This window comes from Agrilus planipennis, unplaced genomic scaffold (genome assembly GCF_000699045.2).
Source record: "Agrilus planipennis isolate EAB-ADULT unplaced genomic scaffold, Apla_2.0 scaffold76, whole genome shotgun sequence".
NCBI classification, from domain to species: domain Eukaryota; kingdom Metazoa; phylum Arthropoda; class Insecta; order Coleoptera; family Buprestidae; genus Agrilus; species Agrilus planipennis.
In genome coordinates, this window is record NW_020442430.1 from 326,551 (window position 1) to 354,430 (window position 27,880).

The 27,880-nt window shown below is 33.7% G+C and overlaps 1 protein-coding gene across 2 annotated transcripts in view; it reads left to right on the forward strand.

Annotated features, from left to right (window-relative positions):
• The first annotated feature begins 2,787 nt into the window (after nt 1-2,787).
• Nucleotides 2,788-27,880, forward strand: part of LOC108733254 (serine/threonine-protein kinase minibrain) — a 187,365-nt gene continuing 162,272 nt past the window's right edge. Inside the window, exon 1 of one of the 2 annotated variants that reach the window (XM_018464348.2) lies at nt 2,788-3,737. In XM_018464348.2, the coding sequence (XP_018319850.1) occupies nt 3,665-3,737 (73 nt within the window). In that variant the 5' untranslated portion in view covers nt 2,788-3,664. The remainder of the gene's footprint in view (nt 3,738-27,880) is intronic. The other variant, XM_018464344.2, reaches the window with a different exon arrangement.

A 27,880-nucleotide genomic window follows, 5' to 3' on the forward strand; every position in this document is an offset into this window, starting at 1 on the left:
AACAAAAATTTATCGATAAAATTTCAGAAGCAAAAGGATTATCGCCATTACGAAAAATTCCAGTTGTACGTTTTCAGTTTACAACCCCGAGTAAGGGTAATGAAGACAAGACTACTTTCAGTCGGACCCTTGAAAAGGTGTTAGTTAGTATTGGTTTAGGTAATTCTAAAGATGCATCATCTTCCCAGGATCCCATGTCAATCGATACCATTTCATCGGCGAATATAAATGTAAATACCATAAAATCGTCGTTTGTAAAAACAAAACCCGTTCGTGCTCAAGATTTCATGACTGGTGTTAAACGTCATACGAAAATGTGTCAGACCCCCATGTTCTTAATGAAGTGTCAGATATGTGAAATCAGAAGCGCGCGTACTTATGAATCGGTCGCAATTCAGTGCAACATTAGGAATACCGTGGATATGGGCGTACAATGTACGGAAGAGAAGCCCAACTATCAAGATGCCTTCAAAGCCCAATCTCTGGTTCATCTCACCCCAGCCCAAATTTTGAAGCAAATGGGAGGAAAAAGTGAACCTTTTCCGGGAAATCAAAATGGAAGCAAATTCGATCAAGCAAGAAGTCGATTAACAAATGATTGGTTTAGTGGAACTCGCGATTTGGGTAATAGCATCGACGGAAATATTGAAAATCCATTGAATAGACAGCAAATGCCATTACCATTTGAAAGATCTTTTAGCAGACCTCAACCATTTGACAATCGAATTCAAACAGTGACTGACAGACCGACTCAAATCTTAGACAGACATCAGAACATTGACAGACAATTGCTAGTGAATCAACCACAAATGGTTATGCAACAAGGACAAGGCTTGCATGATGTATTAAATAATCAGTTCATGCAAGCTGGTGGTATACCGAATCTACTAAATATGAATATAATGCCTCCAAGAAATCGATCCAATTTTAATCCTTTCCTGTAATTTTTTCACGTTGCAGTATAAAAATACTTTAGCAAATAGCGGCCGTTTTATGTTTTAATAACAAGTAATGTATATACATATTTAAAACACTATAATGGATTAATTAAAATACACTTTAATTGTATTGAGTTGCGTTATTGTAAAAGTATATAAATAAAAGTTATTGTATTATACTATTGGAATTTTATTGTTTCCATGACGAAATAAGGCACATTTGATTTTTTATTGAAACGCTCCGTTAATCGTATTGTGTTATAGTAATTATGTACATCTTTTAATTCTATTTAAACAGCAACTAATAAAATATACAGATTTTTATTTAGTGGTAAGTATTTATTTTTCTGATTGAGTTTATTTTACCGGTGGCTACAACTATTGCAAACTACTGTTACGTTTATTTCATTTATATTATATTTTTTTATTGCAGTTTGTTATTGGTATCAAATTTTGGAAACACTTATTCTTAGTCTTTCTAGTTACATGTAAGTGAAAGTATATATTATATATATATATAAAGCAACAGTTATATTGTTAGAAGCTACAAATGTACATACATATTGTAACATGTAACACCGTTTTGTTTTCATGATTTTTTTTTCGTAAAATAATGAATGTTAGTCTGTGTACACGATAATGTATAGAGAGGACTTTACTTTTAATACCCCTTTCTTCCACTCCTGTTCCTAATGGATTTACATTTTCAGTTTGTGTATGTGTAAATTTGTAACACTTAATTTGTATTTTTTTTTAATTAATTTGAAGCTTATTCATTAAAACATATATAACCAGCTAGAAATTATTTCTTACCATCTGTTTTTATAATCTAATATTAAAGCTAAGAAAAAGTTGTAAAACTAGAGTAGAGAATGTATATTATGTATTGTTTAAAGTTTAGTCTTAATTATTATATTATAAGTTGTAGACGGTGTAGGTACGTGCACAGCAATAACAAATGGTGTTAATTTTGCGTTTTTATCCGTTTGGAAGATCATTAGGGGTGGTTGGTGATAAACTTGAAATAGCAATGAATGTGTATCAGTTAGATAACTTACTAGATGTCGCCTTAGTAATTATATACGATATGGTAAATTACACAAGTTAGATTTTTGCTACTTTTTACAAGTAAAATAGTAATCAGTCAATAAGCATTTTCTTGAATTTATTAGATATTTTTTTAATTAGAAACAAAAATCGAATATAAATGTATGTAATACCATATTTTTTGTCATGCAGTAGCAGCTATTTAGTCTCATAAAATAATAAATTTTCTCAATGAGTGCAGCTGCTTAATAAGCTGATATATTTTTAAATGGACAAAAGCACAAACGAGAATGAGCTAAATTAAGACCCATAAGAAATTAGTTGCGTGTTAATGCAGTTATTTTTGGCTCGGTTAGTATCTAAGAATATACTCTGCGTGAACCAATTAATTACTGCATTTATTTACTCCATTTGAACTGTAGCCCTTTTTGTAATTAACGCAAATGGTAGATATACTATTAAATACGTACATTAATAAAAAAATATCAAGTAGTGAGTTGTATTTTCTTAAACATACTTTAAAGTTTTTGTTGTTTTTCATAAAGAAAATAATAAAATTTAAGAAAATGGAATTTTTATTATTTTGACTTGATTTTACAAGAACACTCAATAAAAAAAGTGAAAAACGTTTTGGATTTGTTTGATTTTTTTCATTTTTACAATTAAAGTGCATTATAATTGAAAATAAATGGTAAATTGAAAATTGTGACGTTTTAAACGCATGAGCAATGGGCGGTCTTTATATGTATATCTTACGAGAATACAGTTTTTCGTCTTCTGACAAGTGACGCCCCTTGCGGCCGTGTAGGGAATCGCGCAATTCCGAACCCGAGTAGTGTTACGCCTTGCGATCAGTCGCCTGCGCCGCAGTAGCTGATGCCATGTTCCGCGTATCGTGTGTTGTTATCGGATAGATTGTGTTTATTGTGTTGGTAACGTGTTCGTGGCACAAAATATCGTTGAAGTGGGTTAATTTGGTTACAAAAAGTTGTTGATTCGTGTTCGACGACAGGCATTTACTTAACAGGTAGCAGTCGACGAAACTCACGTGTGCAAGAAGGTGTTGCGGCTTTAAAACGAAGTAATTCAGCGTTTTCACCTATGATCGGCGCCATTTTAGAACGACAGTTTCGTTTACAGGGTGATAAAGTGGTGTTGCTTTGGTGCTGTATGACTTCACCGTAAATTCCATGTATATTTGTTGTTATTTTGTGAATGTGTTTTGACCCGAACAGCGACTTCGCAGAGAACTGTCGTCTGGTATAGCTTTATGGTTCAGTCCATTCCTGTTGGACAAGGGGTGCGCGTGCTCGTTTATGTACTTCGTCTACGACCAGGAATACTTACTTCCCTGTAATTAATATAACAAATAAAAGTGGCAGTCACCTCTAAAAGGATAAAAATTCTCCGTGTTCCGAATCGCTGCCAATAAGCAGCGGCAGGTCTAATTATCGGACAGGCACTGTTTGTTGTCGCTCTATCTCTCTTCGATACAGGGCGGAAGTAGCACTGTCAGTTGAGGTATCAGCATCCAGTGTTGGCCTTGAGCGCGTAGAGGTTACTGCCCCAAGCACGCTGGATTGTTTACCCGGTGACAACATGGGAGACGGTTATTCGCGAGTGATGCGCCGTTTTCAGTGAGGATTCGTAGACCCCCAATTCATGGGGCCTCCGATTTCATGATGTCGCAGGAACCCATGGCGTGGCGTAAACACGATCACCTCATGCTAATGGATAAGTCTAAGCCTAAAAGTGAGTGAAAAACTATTCTACCTAATAGGTACCTCAGTAGGAAACTATCTTTATAGTAAGATCTTTCTAATTATTTAAAAAAATGGGAAAAGGAGTACATACATACAATTAATAATGATAACGTAATTTACGTAGCAATTAAAATTTGAAATTGTTTTGGGGTTCGTTTATAGCATAAAAGTAAAACGGATTACTTAAGATCCAATGCTTTATTTATTCATTGCAAAATTGATTTCTTATTTTTTTATTGAGTGCATAAATTCTTATTGTATCCGTTTAATTATGACCAGGTATCAGCTGTAATAAATCTGTGAAAATGCATTTATGTTTATAAATAGTAATACGATTTCATGCTGACACATGTTGTGCATGTTTATTTATCTATAATTATTGATAATTAGTTAACTTTTAAAACATTTATTCGTATAATCGATTCAAACTACCTACTGCAAATAAATTTTACACACTAACCACAAGTACGATAACTACCTACAATACAAGCTAAAGAACACATATGTATCTAGGTAAAACGAAATTTTTGTTTTTGTGTATTACATACACCCTACATTTTATACATATATGTGAAAAATTTTAAATGACAAAGTCTCTAAACAATAAATGTTTCTACATATCTGTTAATGTGCAGATACTTTGTCCGGCGATATTTTTCCGCTGTTTTTAAAAATTAAAAAAAAGCTGAATTGTGCTGTATGTTCTGCTTTGCAAAGTTTGTAATCAGCAAAATAGAATTGGTACATTAATAAACCTAATTTTTTGAAAAGGAAGTTGGCCCACTTTTCCTTTGATACAATCTTATACCTAATGTTGAATCTCTTTTGAAAACAGAAGGTTCTTTTTTTTTTTAAGAATCAACCAGTGCAAATTTTCTAATGCGAGTAAAAATTGCTCATTAGATAAAATTTATGATTTTAGGTGTGTGTATCATGTAAGCTGTTTATAGACATATATCAGACGATCTTATTTCTTATCAAAAATTTATTTTCACGCAAAAGGTAGTCCTGTTTATTTATGAACCTGTTTTGAATACTTATACTGACGATTAGCAAATAATATTCTTTAAGCAGCATATCTATATTTATGGCAATCTTGCTTAAAATTAGATAAATCAAAAATAATAGTACAGGAAGGAATATATTACAATGATATATTATAATAAATAAACTTTGGTGGGAATAATATCAATTTTGCCATTTAACAAAATATAACAGATAAGTACTTGATATACAATAACTCTTATAACTCAATTACAAAAAGTGTCCTCTTCGGTAACAATCCAATTGAGATTTAATAAACCCATTAATAAATAATAGTAATTAATTTAATTGTTGATGGTGTGACTGTTTGGTATAAAACAAAGCCTCACCGTTGCGGCTGGTTTTTGTTTTATTATGTGCACTGGTACTAAATAGCGAAGAGCAACATAGGCAGGCAGCGGCAGCGGCTGCATGCTAACAGCAAGATGAAACAACGAAAATGACATCTGAGCAATGCGGGCGACTGTCTATTTCCAGTGTGACGACAAGCACCAGACAATATTCTAGTATTTATAGCTCTATGCCTTTCGGTATAGTTTCTAGGACATAGTGATTTCTGCTCCCTTGCGCTCCGTTTCATCTTTCTCGCTCTTCCTTTATCTATTATCACATGTTTCGTCGTGGAACATGTTATTATTATTATTGACTATGCCGCTGTTGTTATGTCTATCAATCAGAAACATAAAGACACTGTATTCGTGTTTAATAAACTAATTGCACATTTTCAGCTACAGGTGTGAATCAATTTTGCGTAATGTTTTATGAAGCGTAAAACATGATCAAGTTCTTTTATAAAATCTAAAACCAAAATACCTTTTTTATAAGACTATTAAAAAAAAACAGATAATTACGCATAGGCGTAGCGAGAGAGATCTATAGGTTTAATGTGTTTGATTTCTACGTTTTTAAACTTTGTGCCGATATCGTGATTCGTCAGCCTTTACCGGGGGGTGTTGCTATCAAACAAATTATAATATTTTTGGGAAGATATACAAGTGTTTTGGTTGAGTAAACAAGTGTGACTCACGAAGGTGTTGTTTGAACTTTTGTGGATCTATTTTTAACGGAGCAACGACCACAAACTTCATACTTATTATACGTTCCTAAAAATTGATTCAATCAAAATAAATGTGAAGGCATTGTGGACAAAAATTTCTAATTCTTTGTTTGTACCTTTATAGGAAAATAAATATATATATGTGTGTGTAGAGAAGTAATCGTTGTAATCGTAATAGATTTTGAGAGCTCGGTTAGTCAGAGAAGCAAATGATATTTTTGAAAAGATATGATAAAAACGTTTTGTCTTACGTGTATACAGACATAAGGCAATATGTTCACCGAACATAGAAATTACATATTTCCTACCCAGAAATTTTTCCTTTTATGTACAATTTTTTGATCGTGTGATATATATTTTTTCAACTAACCGAACTGACAGAATCTTTTAAACGGAGCTTAACAGTCTTTAAAAGCTTTAAATTGCAAATTGATTAATTATACGAATTACAAAAGATGATACCGCCTTTTGATGATTGTATGCAATTGCACAAAATATTTATGCAATTGGATCGGCTTGATTGTTTGCAGTCCTCTTCGGCACCTAATAATACAGTTTCTTTTAAACATTTTTCAATGAAATAGACGTATTTAAACATGTTGCTTAAAAAAATACTAAAATCAAACGTGTACTACGTTACAGACGAGGTCAAATGGGTTTTTATTGTTCAGATTTTCTTATCGCGTTAGAATTGTCGAGGTTGTTGTATATTAAGTATATTTCTGCAGTGTCGAATAATCTTTCTAAAAATTTCCGTTACATGTTATATTTTAGTCCCGAACAATTTCGTGATAATTTAACATCTCAATGTTTATGTGTAATGGATTTCGTATCTAGCCTCTTATGAGCTAATCGATTCGCAATACATTGAAATTTGTTTAGCAGCTATGTAGACAGACAATATAAGTACTTCGTTTGTGTTGTCTTTTTTTACCGTAACCGCTTGTTTTGCTGTTTTCCATAATATACCTAATATTAACTGTTGCAATGAAAATTTATAGCAATAATGGTTCCGACTCAAAATTCGAGCCATTGATTTATCGCTGCGACTAATTTTTCGTAAGACAATTAACAGAAAATCGAATTATAGTTCAAAATAAAAAAATAAATACAGGATGCACGTAAATACATATTTAATCTTGATATGGATGAATCGTCATTGTTGACTGGCAAAATAGAAACATGAACACTTTCTCTCTTTTCTCTTGCTAGCTCTGGCACCTGATTTGCTGCTGATCGTTCAGTTGGATCGTTTCCTTTTTGCTTTAAATAGACGCGGGCGTCTATAAGTGTCCCGTCGACCGACGCCGCGACGCGCCTTGTTGTGTCGCATCCACGTGCACATCCTAGTTCCTAAATCGGTCACGCGCGAGGACTCACGTCATATTGGTGCTTCTCACTGAAAAACCAATGACTCTGTACTTCGTTATACATTTTAAAAGAGTTGATATAGCCGTGTCGCACATTTTTTTACAGTGTTTTAATTACTAATATGTAATTGGTGACACGTTGTACACTCATCTCTCTGTTATTGTATACTAGCTAAGCCTCTATCTATGCCTATTATTTATTATTATCCTCCGGTGTACTCAGTCTTCACTGGTTAACTTTGAGCAGGTGAAGACTCCGGTGTACTCAGTCTTCACTGGTTAACTTTGAGCAAGTGAAGACGGGCAGATATCAATGAACCTCACTCACATTATTTAGAATACGTTAATTTAGCACTATAAAATTTTTCATGAAGCTATCGATATTTTTTATCTATATTTATAATCGGAAATTATTAATAACTCCGCTTGTAATTGTACCTATCGTGTTGTCTGGAAACGAGGAATAACAGAATTGTTAAGAAATCTGTGTACTATTCCGCATTTGTGAAGAATTACTGATTTGGTAGACTGATGTACTTACGTAAATTTATGCAGTTCAAACTCGCCTAGATTAGCATGCAATGTATTAGGTATAACGCCTACTGATGAAATTATTATTGGAATAATTCGAACCGTGTTCTTATTCTACATTTTTCTTATTTCATCGGGTAAAGGAATATATTTTTGAATTTTGTCAATATGTTTTTGTTTAAAATTTTCGGTATTTGGTATAGCAACATTTATTAGGTAGGTTGTTTTGGTTTCTTTGATGTCCGAGGTGATGTCAGGTTTATTATGATTAACTGTTTTGTTTATAATTATGTCTCTATCCCAATAAAGCTTGGCTGAGAGGTTATCTAATACATTCTGCACTTTGTATTTATAGTATGGTTCTATCTGATCTATGAGTTTAAACTTTTTAAACATTATTATGCCTGGCTAAAAATGAGCAACCCCAAGTGATATGGTCAATTGTTTCGCGACATGTATCGCATACTAGGCATGTGTCAGATGAAATTGTGGAATTTCTATTAACATATTTTTCGTATTTTTTTATTTGTATTACAGTGTAAACTCACGTCACTCTATTTAACGTTAAACTCCTTAAAACGTCGAAATTGCTTGACTTTGGTTGGTTTACATTGTTTTCTGTACAATATTACACTCTATATAGCGTCACGCTCACTCTATTTAACGACAACAATGCGACATTATAAATCATCATTAAGCAGTACTTTCTAAGTTGCCGAAATAGATAAGAACTGCAGCTGTGTACGTTGTTGAAGAAGACGATCCTGCCCCCCACCAAGCATCAAGCAAGCACTTGATGCAGCGAAAGTATTAAAAAAATACTTTTTATATAATCAAATTGATCCAGCAATATCTCAAGATATGAGTAAGATACGTAACAAAGTACAATTAAAATATTGGAGCAGCAAAAAACATCAGACGAAGATAACAGGCTATACGCAATGTATGAATAATAATGTTCGTGTGCAAAATGTGTACTATATTGGTAAATGGTATATTATTATAGAATAGTAAAATAATATCTTTTATTTCTCTCCATATAACGACCACTCTTTATAACGCCGAAAAATGTTCAGTCCCTTAAGTGTCGTTATATAGAGTTTACACTGTATTTTGTTTTAAATCGCTATCGTGAATCATTCAGTCCTTTAGAATATAATTCCTTTTTTTATATATACGTATAGACGCTTCTTTATCTATATATGTTCCTATTGTTAAACATATCATATTTTTATTTTTGCTGATATTATGCGGACTGCTTTTCCTACTTAATGAATGTTTTCAGCTCCCAGAAACAAGGAAGCTATTATAATTTAATACACGTTTAAGTACGTATATCTAAACATGTAGGTATATTACTTTAAGATACTGTCAATACTTATAAGGAGATCCGAAAAATATAATTTTTTTTAATGACCTAGACACGTGTTTTCAAACGGCCTTCCACATAACTGGCACGTTAATTTGTTTAGACCAAGGTCGAAAGTGCATGCATTTTTCGATAACATTTTACAAACAGGAAATGCGTAATTCAAAGTTTGATGATAATGTGCTATATTTTGAATGTAATGTGTACATTTCTTAAGCAACTATCCACGAATAGGTTTTCTAACAGTGTAAATAAAAAGAAAAATTACCGATTACTCTAAATTTAATCCAGTGTATTGTAACGTTTAACCATTTGTGAACATTATGATTTATAATAGTTACTGAATTTAACGATTTAGCAATTCCACACTAATTAATTCAATCATTGTGTGTTTAATATAATAACTGAATTTACCTGTCTACTAATGAGTCTTATTGCCACTATCACTACTGGCGATGCATCGAATAGCGATTTTGCCAGATATGTGTGAGTCACCATTATTATAAAAAATGTAAAATTCGATGAACAATCTATATATAAAAAAAAGTGTGGCTAATTAAAATTGATATGATAGATTGATAGAGTAGCGTAAATTTATTAACATACATTTTACTTTTCTATATATATTGTATTTGTTTCAAGAATTGTTACTCCAGTGTTGCTTCTTTTATCAGTGAAACATGGTTAATTTTCAGTAATTTACCATACTTAAATTAATTTGTTTTTGATTGTTAAATGTTGTTGATAATTACTCTGTCTTTTCACTGGAATTCATCCCAGATTATTTCTATTGAAGATTTCTTGGCTATGTGTAAATTTTAAAAGTAACTACTGTCGTCGAGAGTTTCTCGCCGAATATTTTCCATTCAAAAACGAAATTTTCGTCGAATTAATCTCTCGGATGTGATTAAGTCGGTGTAAAAATAGAAAGCGGAAACGCCCCATTATTTTCGAGATTGTGCATTTTGAAATAAGAAGCTTGACGTAGCGGCGTCTTGTCGGCCTTATCCAAAAACTACGTCCGACGTAAATGGAAGAAATGTTTTCTGAGGAATCCGAGAATAGCCGAGCGCGCAAAGCTCCCTGTAAGTCGGTACTAAATCTCCTTTCTTCCTGAGGAACCTCGCATATCCTTTTATCTATCTAAAGCCTTTTTATTGCCAAACACTCCTAACATTCTAGTTTCCACTGGCTGTGACACAGTCGTTCGATGAAGACAGAACAGCGGTTGTGCTGCGTTTCGCGACAAATAACACAGAGATCGCATAATGTTTCGTGGAAATGCTACTTGTAACTTTGACAAGAGCTCACTTTATCTAATAAACTTTTCAATGTTTTTTAACCGTATTTTAACCAAAAAAACTATATACAAACTTAAGGAACACTTAACAATTAACACTTAGAAAAATAAGAAGAGTTAATTTAACGACATAACTTAGCTAGGATAGATAAAAATTTGAGGAGACTTCACGAGAGCTTTTCGAACACTTGTTTTTGTACCAAACAACTCAATTTATAGAGTTCAACCAAAATGGGGTAGGGGTGGTATCGCCACCCTCACCTCTTTTACCGAAGACACTTTGATGATAATAATAATAATAAGGTTCTAGGACCTTGCGCGAACACATAATATTCCTGTGATTTGATGATGCAAGCGTCGGTCTTACTTTCCTGTTTAGTACGTGATGTATATGACAGTATATTTAAAATTAGTACATCAAAGATTGTAGCTACAGTTCATATTTTACGTATAGAAATCGTTCTTTATTATCCTTTTTTATATCCTTCGTTATAAGTATCTAACAAATGACGGGGTAAGAAGTGGAAATAAAAGTGCGAATTTATTTTTCCTTTTCAATATATTTATCTGCTATCCTTATACATTTTTCAGATCTTTCAATTAACTTACGTATAGGTACCTTCGAAAAAAATGTTTTGTCTTTGTTTGAAAAATACACCGACACTGCATTCTTCACTTCTTCGTCGCTTGAAAATTTCTTCCCACGAAGACTGTTTTTCAAGTTTGGGAATAGGTAATAATCGCTGGGAGCTATACTGTAGGATTGGTGAGTCAAAACCTTCTGCAGGGCAGCCATCGCAACATGGCTGCTGTGAACAGGCGCCTTATCGTGTAGAAAGAGGACACCTTTGGTCAATTTTCCTCTTCTTTTCTCTTTGACTGCTTCCATTAACTGCTCTAGGATTGAAGCATAATATTCTCCGATTATGAAGACACCTTTATCTTTATAATCGATCAACAGAATTCCTTCTGAGTCCCAAAAAAACTGTCGCCATAATTTTCCCAGCCGACTGTGACACCTTAAACTTCTTGGGTGGTGGTGTGCCTTTTTTGTACCTCTGCATACAGTCATGTTTGGATTCAGGTTGATAATGATGAACCCAAGTTTCGTCCCCAGTAACATTTCGAGTCATTACTCCAACTTAATCTTCACTACAGAGGTTCAAAAACGCGAGAAAACACTGCACACTGTTGTTTTTGAGGCGAACACCCTCTTACGCTGATTTTAATCATGCCAAGATAATCATGCCACTTGTAAACCATGGTTTTAACTGGGCAAAAGTCCCCGTAAATGGATGACATCTTTTCTAGTATAGTTTGGACTGATTTTCCTATAATAGCGCGGTACTCGATTTTCTACATATTTCACAATTTGTTCCCAATTGACTTTTTGGTCGACGATAGTTCAAAGACTACCGACCTAGTTATGATAAAACTTGGTATTTATTCTAATAATGCGTTGCTTAATTCGTAATGACTCGAGTAAGCACCCTCACTAATGGCCTACCTACCCATTCCGCGAACTTAAAAACGCACCCTTGTATACTGGATACTATATATTATTAGGATAAGTTTACGTATCTGTTATTGTGTAGTGCACTCTTTAGTCAAATGAAATTTTTATTTTTTGCAAGATTTATTCGCGCAAGATTGGGTTTCTTACATGCTAATCGATATATCTAACAATCTGAAATATTTCTTACGTGCTGCATGATAATGCAGGTTTTGCGTGTAAATTTCATAAAAGCTTTCTAAAAGTCTGGCTTAGTTTTAATGGAACATTCGTAAAAGAGTTGTCCCAGGCGGGCGTTCTTCAACAAGTTTTTTGTAAAGTTTTAAGTTCTAGGAGTACTACTTCCCGTGAGTGTGAAAACAATAAAAAAAGATACACATTTTACCTATCTTACCTACTTTTTTGCTGTTAACATCATAGTTAGATTGTGTGTAAGAAAATTTAATTTTTTGTGATTTAGAGATTCGAACCCGATACCGATTGAAATAAGATCAAGTTAGCACCAGATCATCCATTTTCGTGGAACCAGTAGGATCATCAAAATTAATTCTGTCATAACAAATAACTATAGTACAAATCACTCATACGTTAAAACATCGAATTTTCGGTGTAATATCCCCATAAAATTCGTGTAAATCCGGTGCATGATTAAGAAATGTTTAAAACGAGAACTTCAAAAAAATAGTTTACAAATTTTTGAGTCAACTCTGGATAATATTAACACCAATTTATTGGTAGTGTTTTTAAACCCTAGTGAATACAGTATACTCAATTGATAAGAAATACTCAAATTCATTCTGTTAATTTTTTTATTAACATTTGCAGTGCATGTAAAAGTAATACTTTTGACTCTGTACGCCGAATTTCTCAGAACTGAAATGAGTATATTATAAAAATAAGAATACCAACCTATATGATTAGAGCTTTTCGCATTCTGTTCGTTATTATTCGTTGTGTTGATAGTTGAAGTTTTATCATATGGTGGTGTACGCGCATTATTTGGCAGTTAAACAAATCAACATGCTAGATCTTTGAAAGGGAACCTATCTAACCCCTAACGATCGTCACTTGATAAACTTCAAAAATTGCACACAAATGAAGGGTTACCGAAATTTACGACTCGTTTGCACATGCCATTTTTTTTTCTGGCAGGAAATATGAGTCACGTTAATTTTTGGTAAGGTTTTCAATTCGTATAAATGAGTAATCATTATGAGTACTTTGACAATATACACCAGACGTCAAAATTAACGCATAACAAGAAATGACACAACTTCAAAGTTAATTTTTTCGCAAACCACCAGACTGGTTTTTTAGATCTTTTTTTTGTTTTCCTTTAATGTAGTCTACTACATTCTTAAAGACGATGTACGTCATATCACTTCTAAAAATTAAAATATAAAGTGCACCAATGATGTTAGGTTTTTACCGTTTGCAGCTGTAAAAATTGCTGGGATCTATTGATATATCATCCTATAGCCTCACCTTTTTCACCCCTCGGATAATTAACCGCAATGTAGTTTTAAAAGTAAAAAATTAACCGCGATTCGGGAAATAAAGTTATCATTTAAAAATACCGGGTGCTACAAGAAAAGTTAATTTTCTCACATACCATCAGACTGGTTTTTAAATTTAATGTAGTCTACTACATTCTTAAAGACGATGTACGTCATATCACTTCTAAAAATTAAAATATAAAGTGCACCAATGATGTTAGGTTTTTACCTTTTGCAGCTGTAAAAATTGCGGGGATCTATTGATATATCATCCTATAGCCTCACCTTTTTCACCCCTTGGATAATTAACCGCAATTTAGTTTTAAAAGTAAAAAATTATCCGCGATTCGGGAAATGAAGTTATCATTTAAAAATACAGGGTGCTACAAGAAAAGTGACATATTCAAAGTTAATTTTCTCACATACCATCAGACTGGTTTTTAAAATCTTTTTCTTTTCCTTTAATGTAGCCTAACTACATTCTTAAAGACAATGTACTTAATATAACTTTTAAAAATTAAAATACAAAGTGCACGTATGGTGCTAGGTTTTTAGCTTTTGCAGCGGTAAAAATTGCTAGGATCTATTGGTATATCATCCTATAGCCTCATATTTTTCTCGCTTTTTAAGTTGACGTGGTAAAATCAGCAGGCAAATATGTAAACCGTCAGATAATTAACCACAAAGTAGCCATGAAAGTCAAAAATTAATCATGACTCGGGAAACCCGAAAACCGGTTCAAATGAAGTTAGCCTTTATATATATAAGGGGCCATCCATAAATTACGTCACACGTTAAGGAGGAGGGAGGAGGTCGACGAAATGCGACATTGTGTGACAAGGGGATGGGAGGGGTCCTAAATTTCGTGATGTCACATTTCAAAATTTTCAAAACCTGTGTTAAAACACTATTCAATAATTTCTAGATGTAAAATTTGCAAAATATGTGATGTCACACTAGAAAGGGGGAGAGTCTCACAAATGTGACCAGCTGTGACAAGAACTGGGGAGGGGTCAAAAAATCATAAAATTCGTGTGACGTAATTTATGTATGGCCCCTAAGGTGCCCAACAAGATCCTTTCCCCGTCTACATATTTTAACTATTACTTTAACAACTGTATCAACGTATTCTCTTTCTGTGTAAATTAAAATTTGTAATTTAATGGTGAAATAAAAAGGAACCTTGAACTTGCCACCTGACTTATTTACGATTAGGTTCAAAAACCTGAGCGTTATAAAATTGAAATTTTTCTTAAAAGATCTTATAATGACGAGTTAGGTACAAATTATGAGCACATATTTACAAATGCGTATGTGTTAAGTAAAGCAGGGAAATTTTGCCGAACTAATTAACATGGTCGATTCAGTGGGGTATGCAAATTCTCGGTTTCAATTAAAAATAACAACTTAATTTAATTTCGTAATGGCGCACTTTACGTGATTTAGACGTGTAACGCGCGCTAATGCCGCTCTGCATGTCCGATATCTTAACGGCGAAAAATAATTACGTATGTATACAGTGTGTCCCGAACTGATGCAATAAATGCGGAGTTATAAAGCTTGAGATTCGGCATAAACTGGCGATTTATTGCGGAAATTGCTACATTTAAGCAAATTGTACACGTAAAATTGCAAGTACTGTTTTTTTTTTTTTATTTTAAGAAGGTTCTTACTTGATGTAGAATGTGGAAGAGGGCCGTAGTTAGGACAGACTGCGTTTGTCCTCGCTCTCCTATTATGTAGACCAGGTAAAATATTAATTGAACGTAGGTTCTGTGACTCAAAAGGAAAAACAACCCTTAAAGCAAAGGTTCGCAACTGGCTAACCGCGGTCCTGACCGTGAGAGGTAAAAAATTGTACCGCCAACCTTTTTTTGAAAGTAAATTACTCGGATAAATTATTGAAAAAATATTGAATTTTATATTTAATAAAGTTTGTTTGAACTTTTAAGGCCACCCTTATCATTTCTTTTTTTAATCGTTTTCCGGACTTTTCTTTTCGTGGAAGATGGGAAATCTTCAAAAGACACCCAGCCGTTCATTACGACTGGGTGGTTAGGTAACTAAAAGTACTTGCCGACCCTTGCCTGATAGTATTACTTCGTTGTTCGTCTGTCTATTTGTCAAGACCTTTTTCTCAGGAACGCGTGGAAATACCAAGTTGATACTAAGCACTAAGGTTTGTAATCTCTTTGAGCTATGAAAAAATTACACTTCTAAGCCAATGCAATCAAGAGATATGCCGCATATTTTGACACTAGCAAGGGAATTAAAATATACAGGGTACTTACCTGCTACCTGTGTTTTATAGCAAAAGTAAAATGAAAATCTGAAAACCGTAAATTTGTAGTTACATCACAAAAAGTAATTGTAATATTGTTATACGTTTTGGGGACTATTTTTGGCGTTGGAATGTTCTTTTTAACCACGTCTGTCTGGAAATATCACCTAAAACTGTCCTAAACTAACCGAACTCTCAAAATCTTTTGAACAAAGCGTACAGCTCCTGTTACACGGCGCGTGAATTGCCAATCCACGCTCCATGTAATCGTGTAACGGGTTAGGAGCGGTTAAGCTCGTCCGAATGGTTTCTTTGATTTCTTGCACGGCGGCGACGGGCGCGTGGAATGCCGATCCACGCTTCACGCGCCGTGTGAAGGTCATGTTACACGGCTCGTAATTTGCCAATCCACGCTCCATGTAATCGTGTAACGGGTTAGGAGCGGTTAGGCTCGTCCTAGTGGTTTCTTTGATTTCTTGCACGGCGGCGACGGGCGCGTGGAATGCCGATCCACGCTTCACGCGCCGTGTAAAGGTCATGTTACACGGCTCGTAATTTGCCAATCCACGCTCCTTGTAGGCGCGTCCTAGCGGTTTCTTTGATTTCTTTATACGGCTGCGGCCGGGCGCGTGGAATTTCGATCCACGCTCCACGCTTTGTGTGACATTGCCTCAAAGGCTTTATGTTGCATTTGTTAGACTTATTTTATTTACTTTATTAGTGTGGAGATTTGGCCAAAGGTTATAAGTACATTGGTACGAATTTCTCTATACAACATCGTAGTTTTCAAAAGATAATGCCGTCCATTGATGACTGCTTGTGATGGAATATCTTTTGTTCGATACTCAATTCTTAGCTTATTATTAGCTTAGTTTGTTTTGTTATGGTATTTTATAACTGAAGTTGTGTCGTACCTTCATTTTTTTATATTATTTTTATACGTGGAGAAAATCCTTAACATCGCAATCAGTCAGTTATATTCCAGTGAAGTATGCAAGGGTGTATATATCACTAAAATGGGACACAGTGTATACTTATATTACAACGGTTTCGCTCCTGCCTGATGTGCTCGTTAAATTTTCTTGGGACCCGAGGAGATTTGCGTTTATGACCTATTTGCCTTCAGGAAATCATACTGTCAATAAAACTCTGCATGTGCCGTGAGACGCAACGATAATGTTGGAGCTGCTAATTTTAATTTGCACTTATAAAACTTGAAATTTCTTTTCAGAAATCGTGCGCAGCGTCTGATTAGAATTGTCCTCGTTCAAGAATAAAAATCCATTTTTATGTATGTATACTTACCATTGACGCTGCAAGTTAAAGTTTTGTGTAAAGGGCGTTTCGTTTTTGTTATCGAAAACACGGATGTGCATTGCGCATACACTATTTTTAAGGTTATACTATGTCTGTATACTAACGATGACAAGCAACGAAATTCCGTAATTTATTAGGTTGCAATTTTGATCAGTGTCAATATATGTATTGTGCTTCACACTGAATGAACGCGAATTGAACTTTTTGTTCCTTTTGTTGAAAAACTGATCAATAAATACAGTGGATTTCGGATATAACGACGACGAATGGACCACTGTAATTTCGACGTTATATCTGAAAGTTATTATAGGCAAAGATAAAGAGATACAGACACTTATGAATAGTTTTCACCATTTTTCAATTTTAAATCGACTTCCGCCTTTTTTTTAACAATAAATGTGCATCTAGGAGTTATATTATACTATTCAAAAGTTTACTAAACCCAGTTCCTATTCAGGATAACCCTTTGTAACTGAACCATTTTAACGTACAAGCTTACCTACCTACCTGGCTAATATCTATAAACAAACGGTAAAGGTCACCACTCTTGCTGACCATTTGTATGGATGTAAATAAAACATGAGAAAGCTCTTTGTGTCTTTAGCGACCGACTCCGGTCACTGTATCTGCATGAGATTTGTAGGGATTTGTTACATATGATTTATTAAAAGCAGTCGCTACACCCGAACTCGACGTTATATCCAAAGTCGCTATGGCCACATGAATTTTGCAATAAAGTATGCCTTAAATTCAAGGGACTAAGATTTAATGTTGCTATAGCAAAATGGCCGCTATAACCAAGGTTGTAATAAATGAAATTCATTGTATTTGACTTCTTTCTAAAGTAATACTTATGTATCATAATTTTATCTTCTTTAATACTTAAACATTTGTGGAGAAAGTCTAAGTGCGTCACATTTTAAAAATTGTTGAAGTATACCTGACTCATATTATCATTCTTAGAATTTCAGTTTAATTGTAATTGATTCTAGGTATATATTAATTTCCGCATTTATCGTTATAACAGTTATCGTTATCGTTGGTTTCAGAAATTTCGAGATAGCTAGCGAATGATAATCCTTTTTTAAAGCATTGTTCCACCTATTTACAAATACAATTTATTTCCAAATTAGGTACCTAACAACAAAAAAAAAACAAGTTACAAAATTTTACCCACTACAAACTACCTCAAATTAATGAGGGAAAAATTGTTAAAATTTAAATCGAAAAAATGATTTCAAATTAATATTGCATATTAATACACTATTAGTAACTAACAATGTCATAGAATTTCATATATTTAAGTATGATTAAGCTTCGATTTCCAAATAATTTTTAACTAAACAGTCGGTTAGTTGGATTCCTGTAATTTCTAATTTCTTTGTTCAAGCAGGTTCTTGACATTTTAACGATTCCTATAATTTACTAATAGATCGAGATCTGATCAAGTTTTTATGTCCTGTACCCAAAGATATAAATTCAAGCATATTTACATTTTCGTTGACCGTATGTTTTCCTGGTTTTCCGAAAGCAGGGTTTTAGGATAACTGATTTTATGGTACAGAATAAAAATAAAACGCTTGTTTATTACCTAGCGCTTATACGTAGGTACATACATTACAATAGGTGAATAACCTCCATGTAAACAGAACGATAGTTGCCAAAACAATGCAAAAAAAAACATTTGAAGGAAGTTTAGGTTTTGGCACTATATAAATATATCCGACACGACGATGGGTTTACTATACATATACATACGTAGGTAGCATCTAAAGGCTGATATGAAACTGCTCCGCGGAATCATTGGTTCATCCCCTAAATGCACTTAAATCATCAGGTCAACTTAAATTTACCATAACCTGGTCTTTAAGAGCTGCATAAGTTGAAAAAAAAAGAATTTATAATTAATCAAGAAACAATAAATAATCAGCTTACTGTGCATCGTGCATGGTGTGATGTAATGTATAGGTGCGACTTTGAAAATTGCCATAATCAACTTACTAACTAGACTAAAACGTTTGCTGATAGAAGAACGCCTACTTTTACACACGATAGACGTTATAGGAAATATCGTAAACATAGAAAAGAGATGTCAGGTAGGAATTGCAACGGACACCAATAAAGAAAAAGGAATAACATTACACAAATTGATGTCTAACAGAAGGAGATGTAGACAAACATAATTTCAGCATCTTGCCAGCTTCATCATCATCATAAGGTCGTCACGCTTAAGGTTGGGTGGACACGCACCTCCACTCTTTCTTATCCTGAGCTAATCTTCGCATTTCCTTAAAGTTAGAACAACCCACATCCTTAGCTATTTGCGAACAGTAATCTAATCTAGGTCTACCTACCTCTACCCCTCCTAACTCCCTTTTTTGACTCTAAGATGTCTCTGACTAGACCTTCATGCCTAAGAAGGTGTCCTACCAACCTATCTCGCTGATTTCTTATTGACTTCGATAGAGTCCTCTGTTCTCCTACTCATTCTAATTCCTCTTCATTTATAACCTTCTCTATCCATGGTATCGTCATCATTCGCCTCTAGCACCACATTTCGAACGCTCCTACCCTTTTCTTTTATACAGTTTTAACAAAATTTTTCGAATTTCTAAAAAGTTGTTTTGCGTATTCAACGCTCTCAGGAATTCAGGAAAGCAAGGATGCTTTTTTGAAGATATACATCCAATTAGGTAGTTATAAAGCCGACCCTGATCTTTTGCGTACCTAAGCAACTTCTAACCGCTGCACAGCTTACTGTTATTGAGTTGTCTCTTTTCATTTTGTCTGTACTATTCATGAAGCATTTCCTAACTTAACAAGAGCGTGTTCAAAATGCAGCAAATGATTACACCCCCACAACTGAAAACAAGAAGAAAGATACGTTCATTGTTACAGACTATACCAATTTTGATCGTCTAAATTATTGTAGTGTAACGCGTAACGTTACATCTGAAGAGCTGTTGTGCATAAAAAATTTTCCTAGTATGGGTAGGCGGCAAAATCTAACCGCTGTTAAAATTTTGCCCATAAATAAAAGACACAATACTCCTTCAGAATGTATCAGGTCATGTTTACAGATGGATTGTTCTCAAGAAGCTTTTTAAAGCTGCCAACAATATCTCTCTATTTTGTTATGCATAAAGTATGAAAAAAACAGTGATGAAATAAGTATCAGTCATCCGCTTTAATAGAACTACGGAATTTGAATATGAATGGCTCAATAGACAAGTTCTTTTGCGTATTCGGTTCGAATGTGTTTCTCGAAGTAATTCTTCGGAACAAGCATAACATCCGTGTGTGTTTGATTTTTGGTCGATGATGTAGGTATTCGTTCATAATGATTATTGCGAAATCATTAACCTAGACGAAAAACGACGTTTTTGATAAAAATTAATATTTTTTGTTTCCACTCAATTAGGTTTGAATTGAAATGCTGCATCGATTACTGGCCTGTTTTTCGTTGTGTTGCAGAGAGTGTTTCCCAAGTGCGGTTGTGGTGTGATTGCTTAGCATGTGGTTTTTGGTTGCCGCAACAATAACGTACATATGTATCTTAAGTGTAAATCAGTAACTGTAACAGTCTAGTTTTAAATTAATAAGAAATAAACCAGTGGTAAGAGAGGCATGACCCTAATTACCACAACTAACTTTAAAAAAACGGTTACTTGTTTCCCTTATCTTAATTGCCATTATCAATGGAATACTGAAAGGGAGAGGTAGGTCTTGCTTTAGTGTATTTTCTACCGATAATCTCGTTTACTGTTTTTAGAAATAGATGTAGTTTTGAACAACTAAATATATAAAGAGACAAATTCAGTCTCTTCCTCATTCTTAAAAGGTCAATAATTATGTTGTAATAATAATTTCATTCTCTTACAAGATAATTGTCAATTGCTTTATCCCTTTAGATGGCCTGGTCGCTAGGTTCACTGTTCATATTTTATTATCTAATAAATGTACGTACATCTGAAATGTTTCATTCCCACCAGCTAGTAATGCTGGTGGGCGGGCAGTCCCTCCGGACTATGCCGCAAGGTAAGGCGGAAGGCCCTCTTAGGCCTCCTTTCAGGAATCGTGGGAATGAGTGGGAGGTGGTTCCGGGTGAGAAAGATGAAATGGACGAAATGAAAATAGAAGAGAATGAAAGATTATCTGTGGATTATTAATGTCTCAGCAATTGCCTAAGTGATCCAAGGAAACCACAGAAAAACTTGAACCAAGACAAAGACCCAGAATGGAACCGGCGCCCTCCCGAATCCTAAGCAATGGTCTAAACCTCTAGCCCATGTCGTTCGGTACCTCTAAAAACATATGCTGATAACATCCAAAGGTACAAATAGCATATGTATGGTTCGTTCATTTAGAGAAACGAACATAGGTCATAGACGGTCCAAGGAATATGACCGGTTGTTTACCATCAGATGTTTCTGATCAAAGCTCAGTCGTAAGCTTTTGGCTGCGTAAATAATTTCTAACAGCAGTGTGTTTTCTAAGTAAATTTGACAACTGAGCAGTGGAATGTTTTGGGTTACTAAAATTGTACCTGTTGATAATGTATAGCTAGGTACTTTCTCGAATGATTAGTGTAGACAGACACGCTAACGTTTGGGACAGCTGCCTTCCCAAGATTAGTAGAGCTTCTACACAACGACAGTGTTCTACAGCAGTGCAAATGTTATTCCCTCGTTGTTAGTCTTGATTAGCAAAGCATCGGTTTTTTTATCTGCGCAAGATTATATTTACAACAGCGCATTTTAGTTTTTTAACTGCGGATTCCGTCATTATTTGCTCCTTACAATACACTTTGTCTAACAGTTATATCCATTAAGGAAGTCCGCTCACACCGATGTTTCTCTAAGCGAACGAACTCTATTTATCTATGTCCTGAAATTGATCATCACAAGATAGTAAGGCTGAAGGACGCGCAATTCCATCACTCCTTGCTTTGGGTCAATCTTCGCATTTACTAGATTACAAAGTACGCGGCATTAGCTGTTAAATACCACACTCTCTAACGACCCAAGCCAATCTTGTGTTTTTTTTCTCTGGCAGAATGACCGATAGATAGTGTTCGGATCCGCCGGGTACCAGGCCGATCCCAAGTATTTAGTTTCATTTTGTAAATACGTATTGTAGTATCTACATTTCAAGAAATGCAAAGATTGGCTCGAAACAGGAAGGAGTGATGGAGGTGCGTGTCCAACCAGTAATCAGCCCGACTATTTTATGGTGACTTTCAGGACATACACAGATAGAGTCCTGGAGAAAGGTACGCAACCCTAACTGTCAATTTTAATGATAACGAGATTAGTACGAAATATTTAGTTGGCACTCGTCCAAAAGATACGTACAATAAAACAGTTGGTGCAATAAAATATAATTTTTTTCATGTTAAAATATTCTGATTGCTAAAGTGTATTTTCATAATTAGTATTACTGTATAAAAATATCATTCCATAATCTTCTATATAGTCTTGTAATAATCAGTCTCCATCGTTCACTTTTGTTGACACAATATGGCTCACATAATCCGAATTTTCTCACATTCTTTAAGAGATGATGTACACATATACATCAATTTCCAAAGGAAATAGGGAGTTATTACTTATATTAGTATAGTAGTGGTAACATAATTTAAGTAAAAAATTTTTCCTATGATTTATGCAAGTATATCTTAGAAACTGCTATTAGGTCGAACTACATTCATTTCGAAATATTATTATTTTCTACAACTGTTTTCTATTCATAAAGAACATAATAACAAATCAAGTTTTATCATCTTCTATTGTGTAATACAGTAGATTCCGGGTATAGCGACGACGAAGGCACCAATATAATTTAGTCGTTGTATCCGGAAGTCGTTACAGGCGTAAATTATAGTATTAATACAGATAGGACAGTAGTGTACTAGTTTGTACATTAAAACATAACTTACCAAAAAAGAAAAATAAATCTATTGCTTTTGTTTTATGGTTATTTTTCAGATTCACTGTTATCATCGGAATATCTATCACTATCACCAACATTAACAATTAGTTCTTCTGTTTGTATGTCTATTACTTACTTACTGATCCCTGCTTTTAAATATTTAATCTACGCCCCTGATAGGAAATACTGAAGAAAGAGGGCTGCAATCGCTATACCTAAAACTGCCTACTTTTGCCACCGCGCATCCACGCCATTTTAAAATTTCCGCCAGCTTCCAGTGTCAGGCCTGTACGTATGTATAGTTTTCACCATTTTTCAATTTTGATGTGATTTCCGCCTTTTTTTTTTTAATAGTGAATGTGCATCTTGGTGTCATACTTATTCAAAAGTTTACTAAACACAGTTGCTACTCAAAATATCTCTTTGTAACGGAACAATTTTATACGTATATGCTTATCTATCTAGGTAGCTGGCTAATATCTATAAACAAACGGTAAAGGTCACTACACTTGCTGACAATCTGTGGGCGTAATAAAAAGATAAGAAAGCACTTTGTGAGTTTTGGCGCCCGACTCCGACAATTCATTAAAAAACAATTGCTACACCCGAACTCGGCGTTACATCCGAAGTCGCTATAGCCACATGAATTTTGTACTAAAGTAAGCTTTAGATTCAAGGGACTTAGATTTAACGTCGCTATAGTAAAATGGTCGCTATAACCAAGGTGGTAATAAATAAAATCCTCTGTATGTTACAAATACAGTATGAATGTGTTAGTATCTCAGTAAAAAATGTCTCTTCAACTATTTACTAGTGCGTTTATATGTATAAGCACAATTTGTTGATTTGAAAACATTTAAGCTACGTGCACACTGGAACTGTTTTGTCGTGTAGTGCTACGTTTTTGAAAGCATCAATTTAAAACAGTGGATTTCAAAAAATAGCGCAGCTTGTAGCGCTTCAGAAGCTGTACAAAAAATAGTCCGTGTGAAGAGGCTCTTAGTCAATACAAATCATCGGTAGATAGATATCCTTACTAATCAGTTACTGTGCAATTTTTTTTAATTAGTATTTTAATTGTGTATATTTATTCCTCGTTTAGCTATTTTAGTTTATTTTGGTTATTTAATTTTACGATAGTTTATTTTATACTTGCCTATTCGTAAATATTACATTTTTTCTTATGAATGAAATATATAAAGCCATTGAAGAGTTTATTCATTAAAAAATGCGGTACAGCGGTACATTAGAGAGAGAGAGAGAGAGAGAGCAATATAAACGATACTTGCTTTTCTACAAATAGCATTTGCTAATGACTTTCGCATTTAGAAACGTATGAATCTACAGTTTTATTACTGTAGATTTGGGAAAATTTTTAGTTTTATCTGATCAAATGCACCACGCAGTATTACCTCTTATTTCACAGTATGTTGTTAGATTGCCTACTTAATTTATAATTAAAAGTCACAATTGTATAGGTACATAAATATTATTGTTCTAGTTTCTAACGTATAGGGTTTTCCGCTTGTACATCTGAGCTAGTCGTAGTAAAATTGGTCAAATATTGCATTTTTCAGTAAAAGATGCGTAAAATTCCGTAAAGGCGATCGATTTAACGTTTTAAAGATTATGGTTTCATCCGACTTTATTAAGCGGTTTAAAAGATATTAGCGAATGAAAACGGTAAAAAACGCGTTCTAGCCTTATAACTGAAAATGGTGTAATTGAGATAGCGGATAAAAGGGCATTCTTGAATTAGTTGACGGATAAAACGTCTAATAAAAGGATGAAACCAACTAAATGGGCTATTTTCGACATCCAAGATCTTATCACTTAATCGGAATTTTTAATTAAAAATCGTCAATTTTGACGTATCCCAGTTGAAACTAAACAATTGCAAAAAAGTGATTTGATTGATACATCTCGACAATCTTCGAATTTGTATTGGCTCAACTAATTCGAAATAATGCGTTGGCTATTTTAACGGATGACCAACTAGAAAACAATTACAAAACAATCAGTAATCATGTCATGCTTATTCATGAGCGAAAATTTGTCGTTTGGTTGAAAGATACTTTCTGGTATCTCCATGTCCGCACTATAACTCAATGTCCAAGAAATACTTTTTCAATTTTTGTTTTTGAAGTAATACTTGTTTCAGGTAACTATTTATTTACACAATATACAAATTTGAACATACAGTAGAATCCGCTTATAATGACATCGAAGGGAAATGACAAACACTTCATACTAAGCGGACGTCATACAAAGCATAGTCTTAGAAAATAAATAACTTTCAGTTTTGGTTAGTTATTTAGTTTAATAGAGAGAACAACTACAAATTGTATATATTAACTGAAAAATAAAAAGAACGATGAATTGTAATATAAATATACATAAGAAAGGTCAGAAAAATGAGCGAAAATGTTATTATTAATCATTTGGATCACTATAGCAGGATATGATTTCTTCAGAATCAATCACAATAAACAATATGTCATTTTAAACGGAGTCCTTATATCCAAACTTTCTTATAGAGAATTTAATATGAAAACCTAACTTAATACTGCTATAACTTCATATTAAGCAGTTGATCAATATAGGCGGAGTCATAACTAACGAATTCCACTGTATGAATTAGTTTTAACTTTTTCTTTAGCACAGTTTGGTAGGTAAAGCAATATTTAACTTAAATTTTAAATTAAACAAAGTACCTTTTTCGTTTAAGGTAATTATCAAAATGAAGTAAAGATATACATATTCAATGTAGTTACCTATCGTTATAATAGATATTCTTATGCTTTAATCTTACATCTTAATCATTTATAATAATTATTTCTACTTTTATATACTATGTATTGCCTACTTGAAGGGCCCCTTGTCTGCAATTGTCCTTTAATGTAGTATATTCTTGAATTCTGGATTTAGTTTTTTTAACGAATGATTATTATTAGGGAAGTAAAGTAATTTATAACATTATTGTTAATTCTTGTAACAGTAACGTTTGAAAATGATTTGTATGGGTATTTCCGACCGTCTGATACGTTATAGTTTAAAGTTAATAGGCGTAAAATACCACTATATCATGTTCTTGCATTTGTAACTGAAATGGGAAATCCAAGACGGTGCTTACTATGCGTTTTTACAGAAGCGTTTTGAATTTTATCGAAAAATTATGTGCGCTTTAAGAGTCACTAACCGATTACTGAAACCTGTATCAATACAGTTTTGTGTACATCCGTATTTTAGCGATAGAGAATTGAGTAAAAAGTTTTTAAAATTTCACGAAAACTTTCGCAAACATTAAAAAATATTTTTTTTTGATATTGTTTTTTGATAAATTATTTAAATAACCAGGTACGTCCCTCCATTACCGAAATGCAATTATTTCAATAAATTTCTCTGTATCGAACATATTTTAGATGTAATTATTTCACATATTGTTTAAAAATTGGACGAACACGTCGCACAGTGTAAATGTTTCTATTCGATTAAGGTAGTTCGGCCAAAATTTTATTTACGCTAGAATGACAATAAATTTTGTTTCAATCAACATTTAAAATCTTTTCATTGACTACAACGAACAAGAGGAATATTTAACACGTAACTTTCTGATAACTCATTTTTAATAATAATAAATTTTCACGGTAAACTTANCTTCTTCGACGAGTCGTCGTCGTAGCCGTCGTCGTCGGGGTGGGTTCGCAATTCAAGGGGAAGTTTCGGTCTGGTATTGATCTGCGCCGCGCAGTTCAAACCGCCCTTTCCCAATTGCAAAATTATTCCTTACAATCCGTCCGCGGAGATTGCAAATGTTCGCTACCAACGGCGAACAGACCAGTAATAGGTCAAGGGTGGTTCTATGCTGATTTTTCGGACGGGACGGGACCCAAGAACGAACATGTACAGTTATGTAGAATAGGATCATGAAGTTCTCATGTAGAGATTTTGTTGTTTGATTTATTGTTACAGTAATTGAAAAATTAACCGTAATATAATCGAAAATAATAACTAATGAATGTGAGTGTAATATTATTATAAAAATTGATTTTTGACCCATCTTACATTTAACTACAGAATATGCGCGAATTTTAACAACAGCGTGGGTACATTGCATTCAAAATATTATCGACATTAGTAGATACAAATGTAAATTGATAAAGTGTTACAGGCAGATTTTATTTTAAATCTTATTTCCAAATTTACTGATATAATAATTTCAATTGATAATTATTGTTTAAATAGGTGTCTCGTTTTTGTTATATTCTTTTTATAAAAATCGAGGCATGATTCATAAATAAAGACATAAACCGACCTGAAAAAAAGTTTGGAAAGTTTGTAACTGTTTTTTACTAATCCTAATTTTTACCTGTATAAATGTAAGTGAAAAGACATTTACACTTAAATAATGACAGATCTGTCGAAGCAATTATAAGAGAATTTCTTAAATAAATTTTTTTCTAACTTATCTCCAGTTAAACCTTTTACTTTATGAGGCATATTTTAATGTTGGCCGACATCTTCGTAACCGTAGATGGCTCTTAGACAATTAATCGATGTTTTATATATAGTTCTACATGCATTTGTAGTATTTGTAAATATAAAATAGTTTCCATGGTTGTTGCACTTGTGATAATTCATCATATTTTTAACTTAGAAGGAAATTGCGAAGATGCCCAAGTGCTTTGCTGTGTGAACACCACTTAGTTCATAAAGCAACCGATGTGACGTCAAAAATGGATTCTGAACGGATGTTTATTTCCTATTTTTCTAGTTTCCAATTCTGAGGGCTTTTCCACAAACCAACGCTTACTGAAATAGAGAGTGGCAATAAATTACTTTGCCATTATTTCTATTGAATTTTACGGAAGAGAACTGTACTTTTATTGTTCTATTCTTTTAAATTAATATTAATAAGAAATA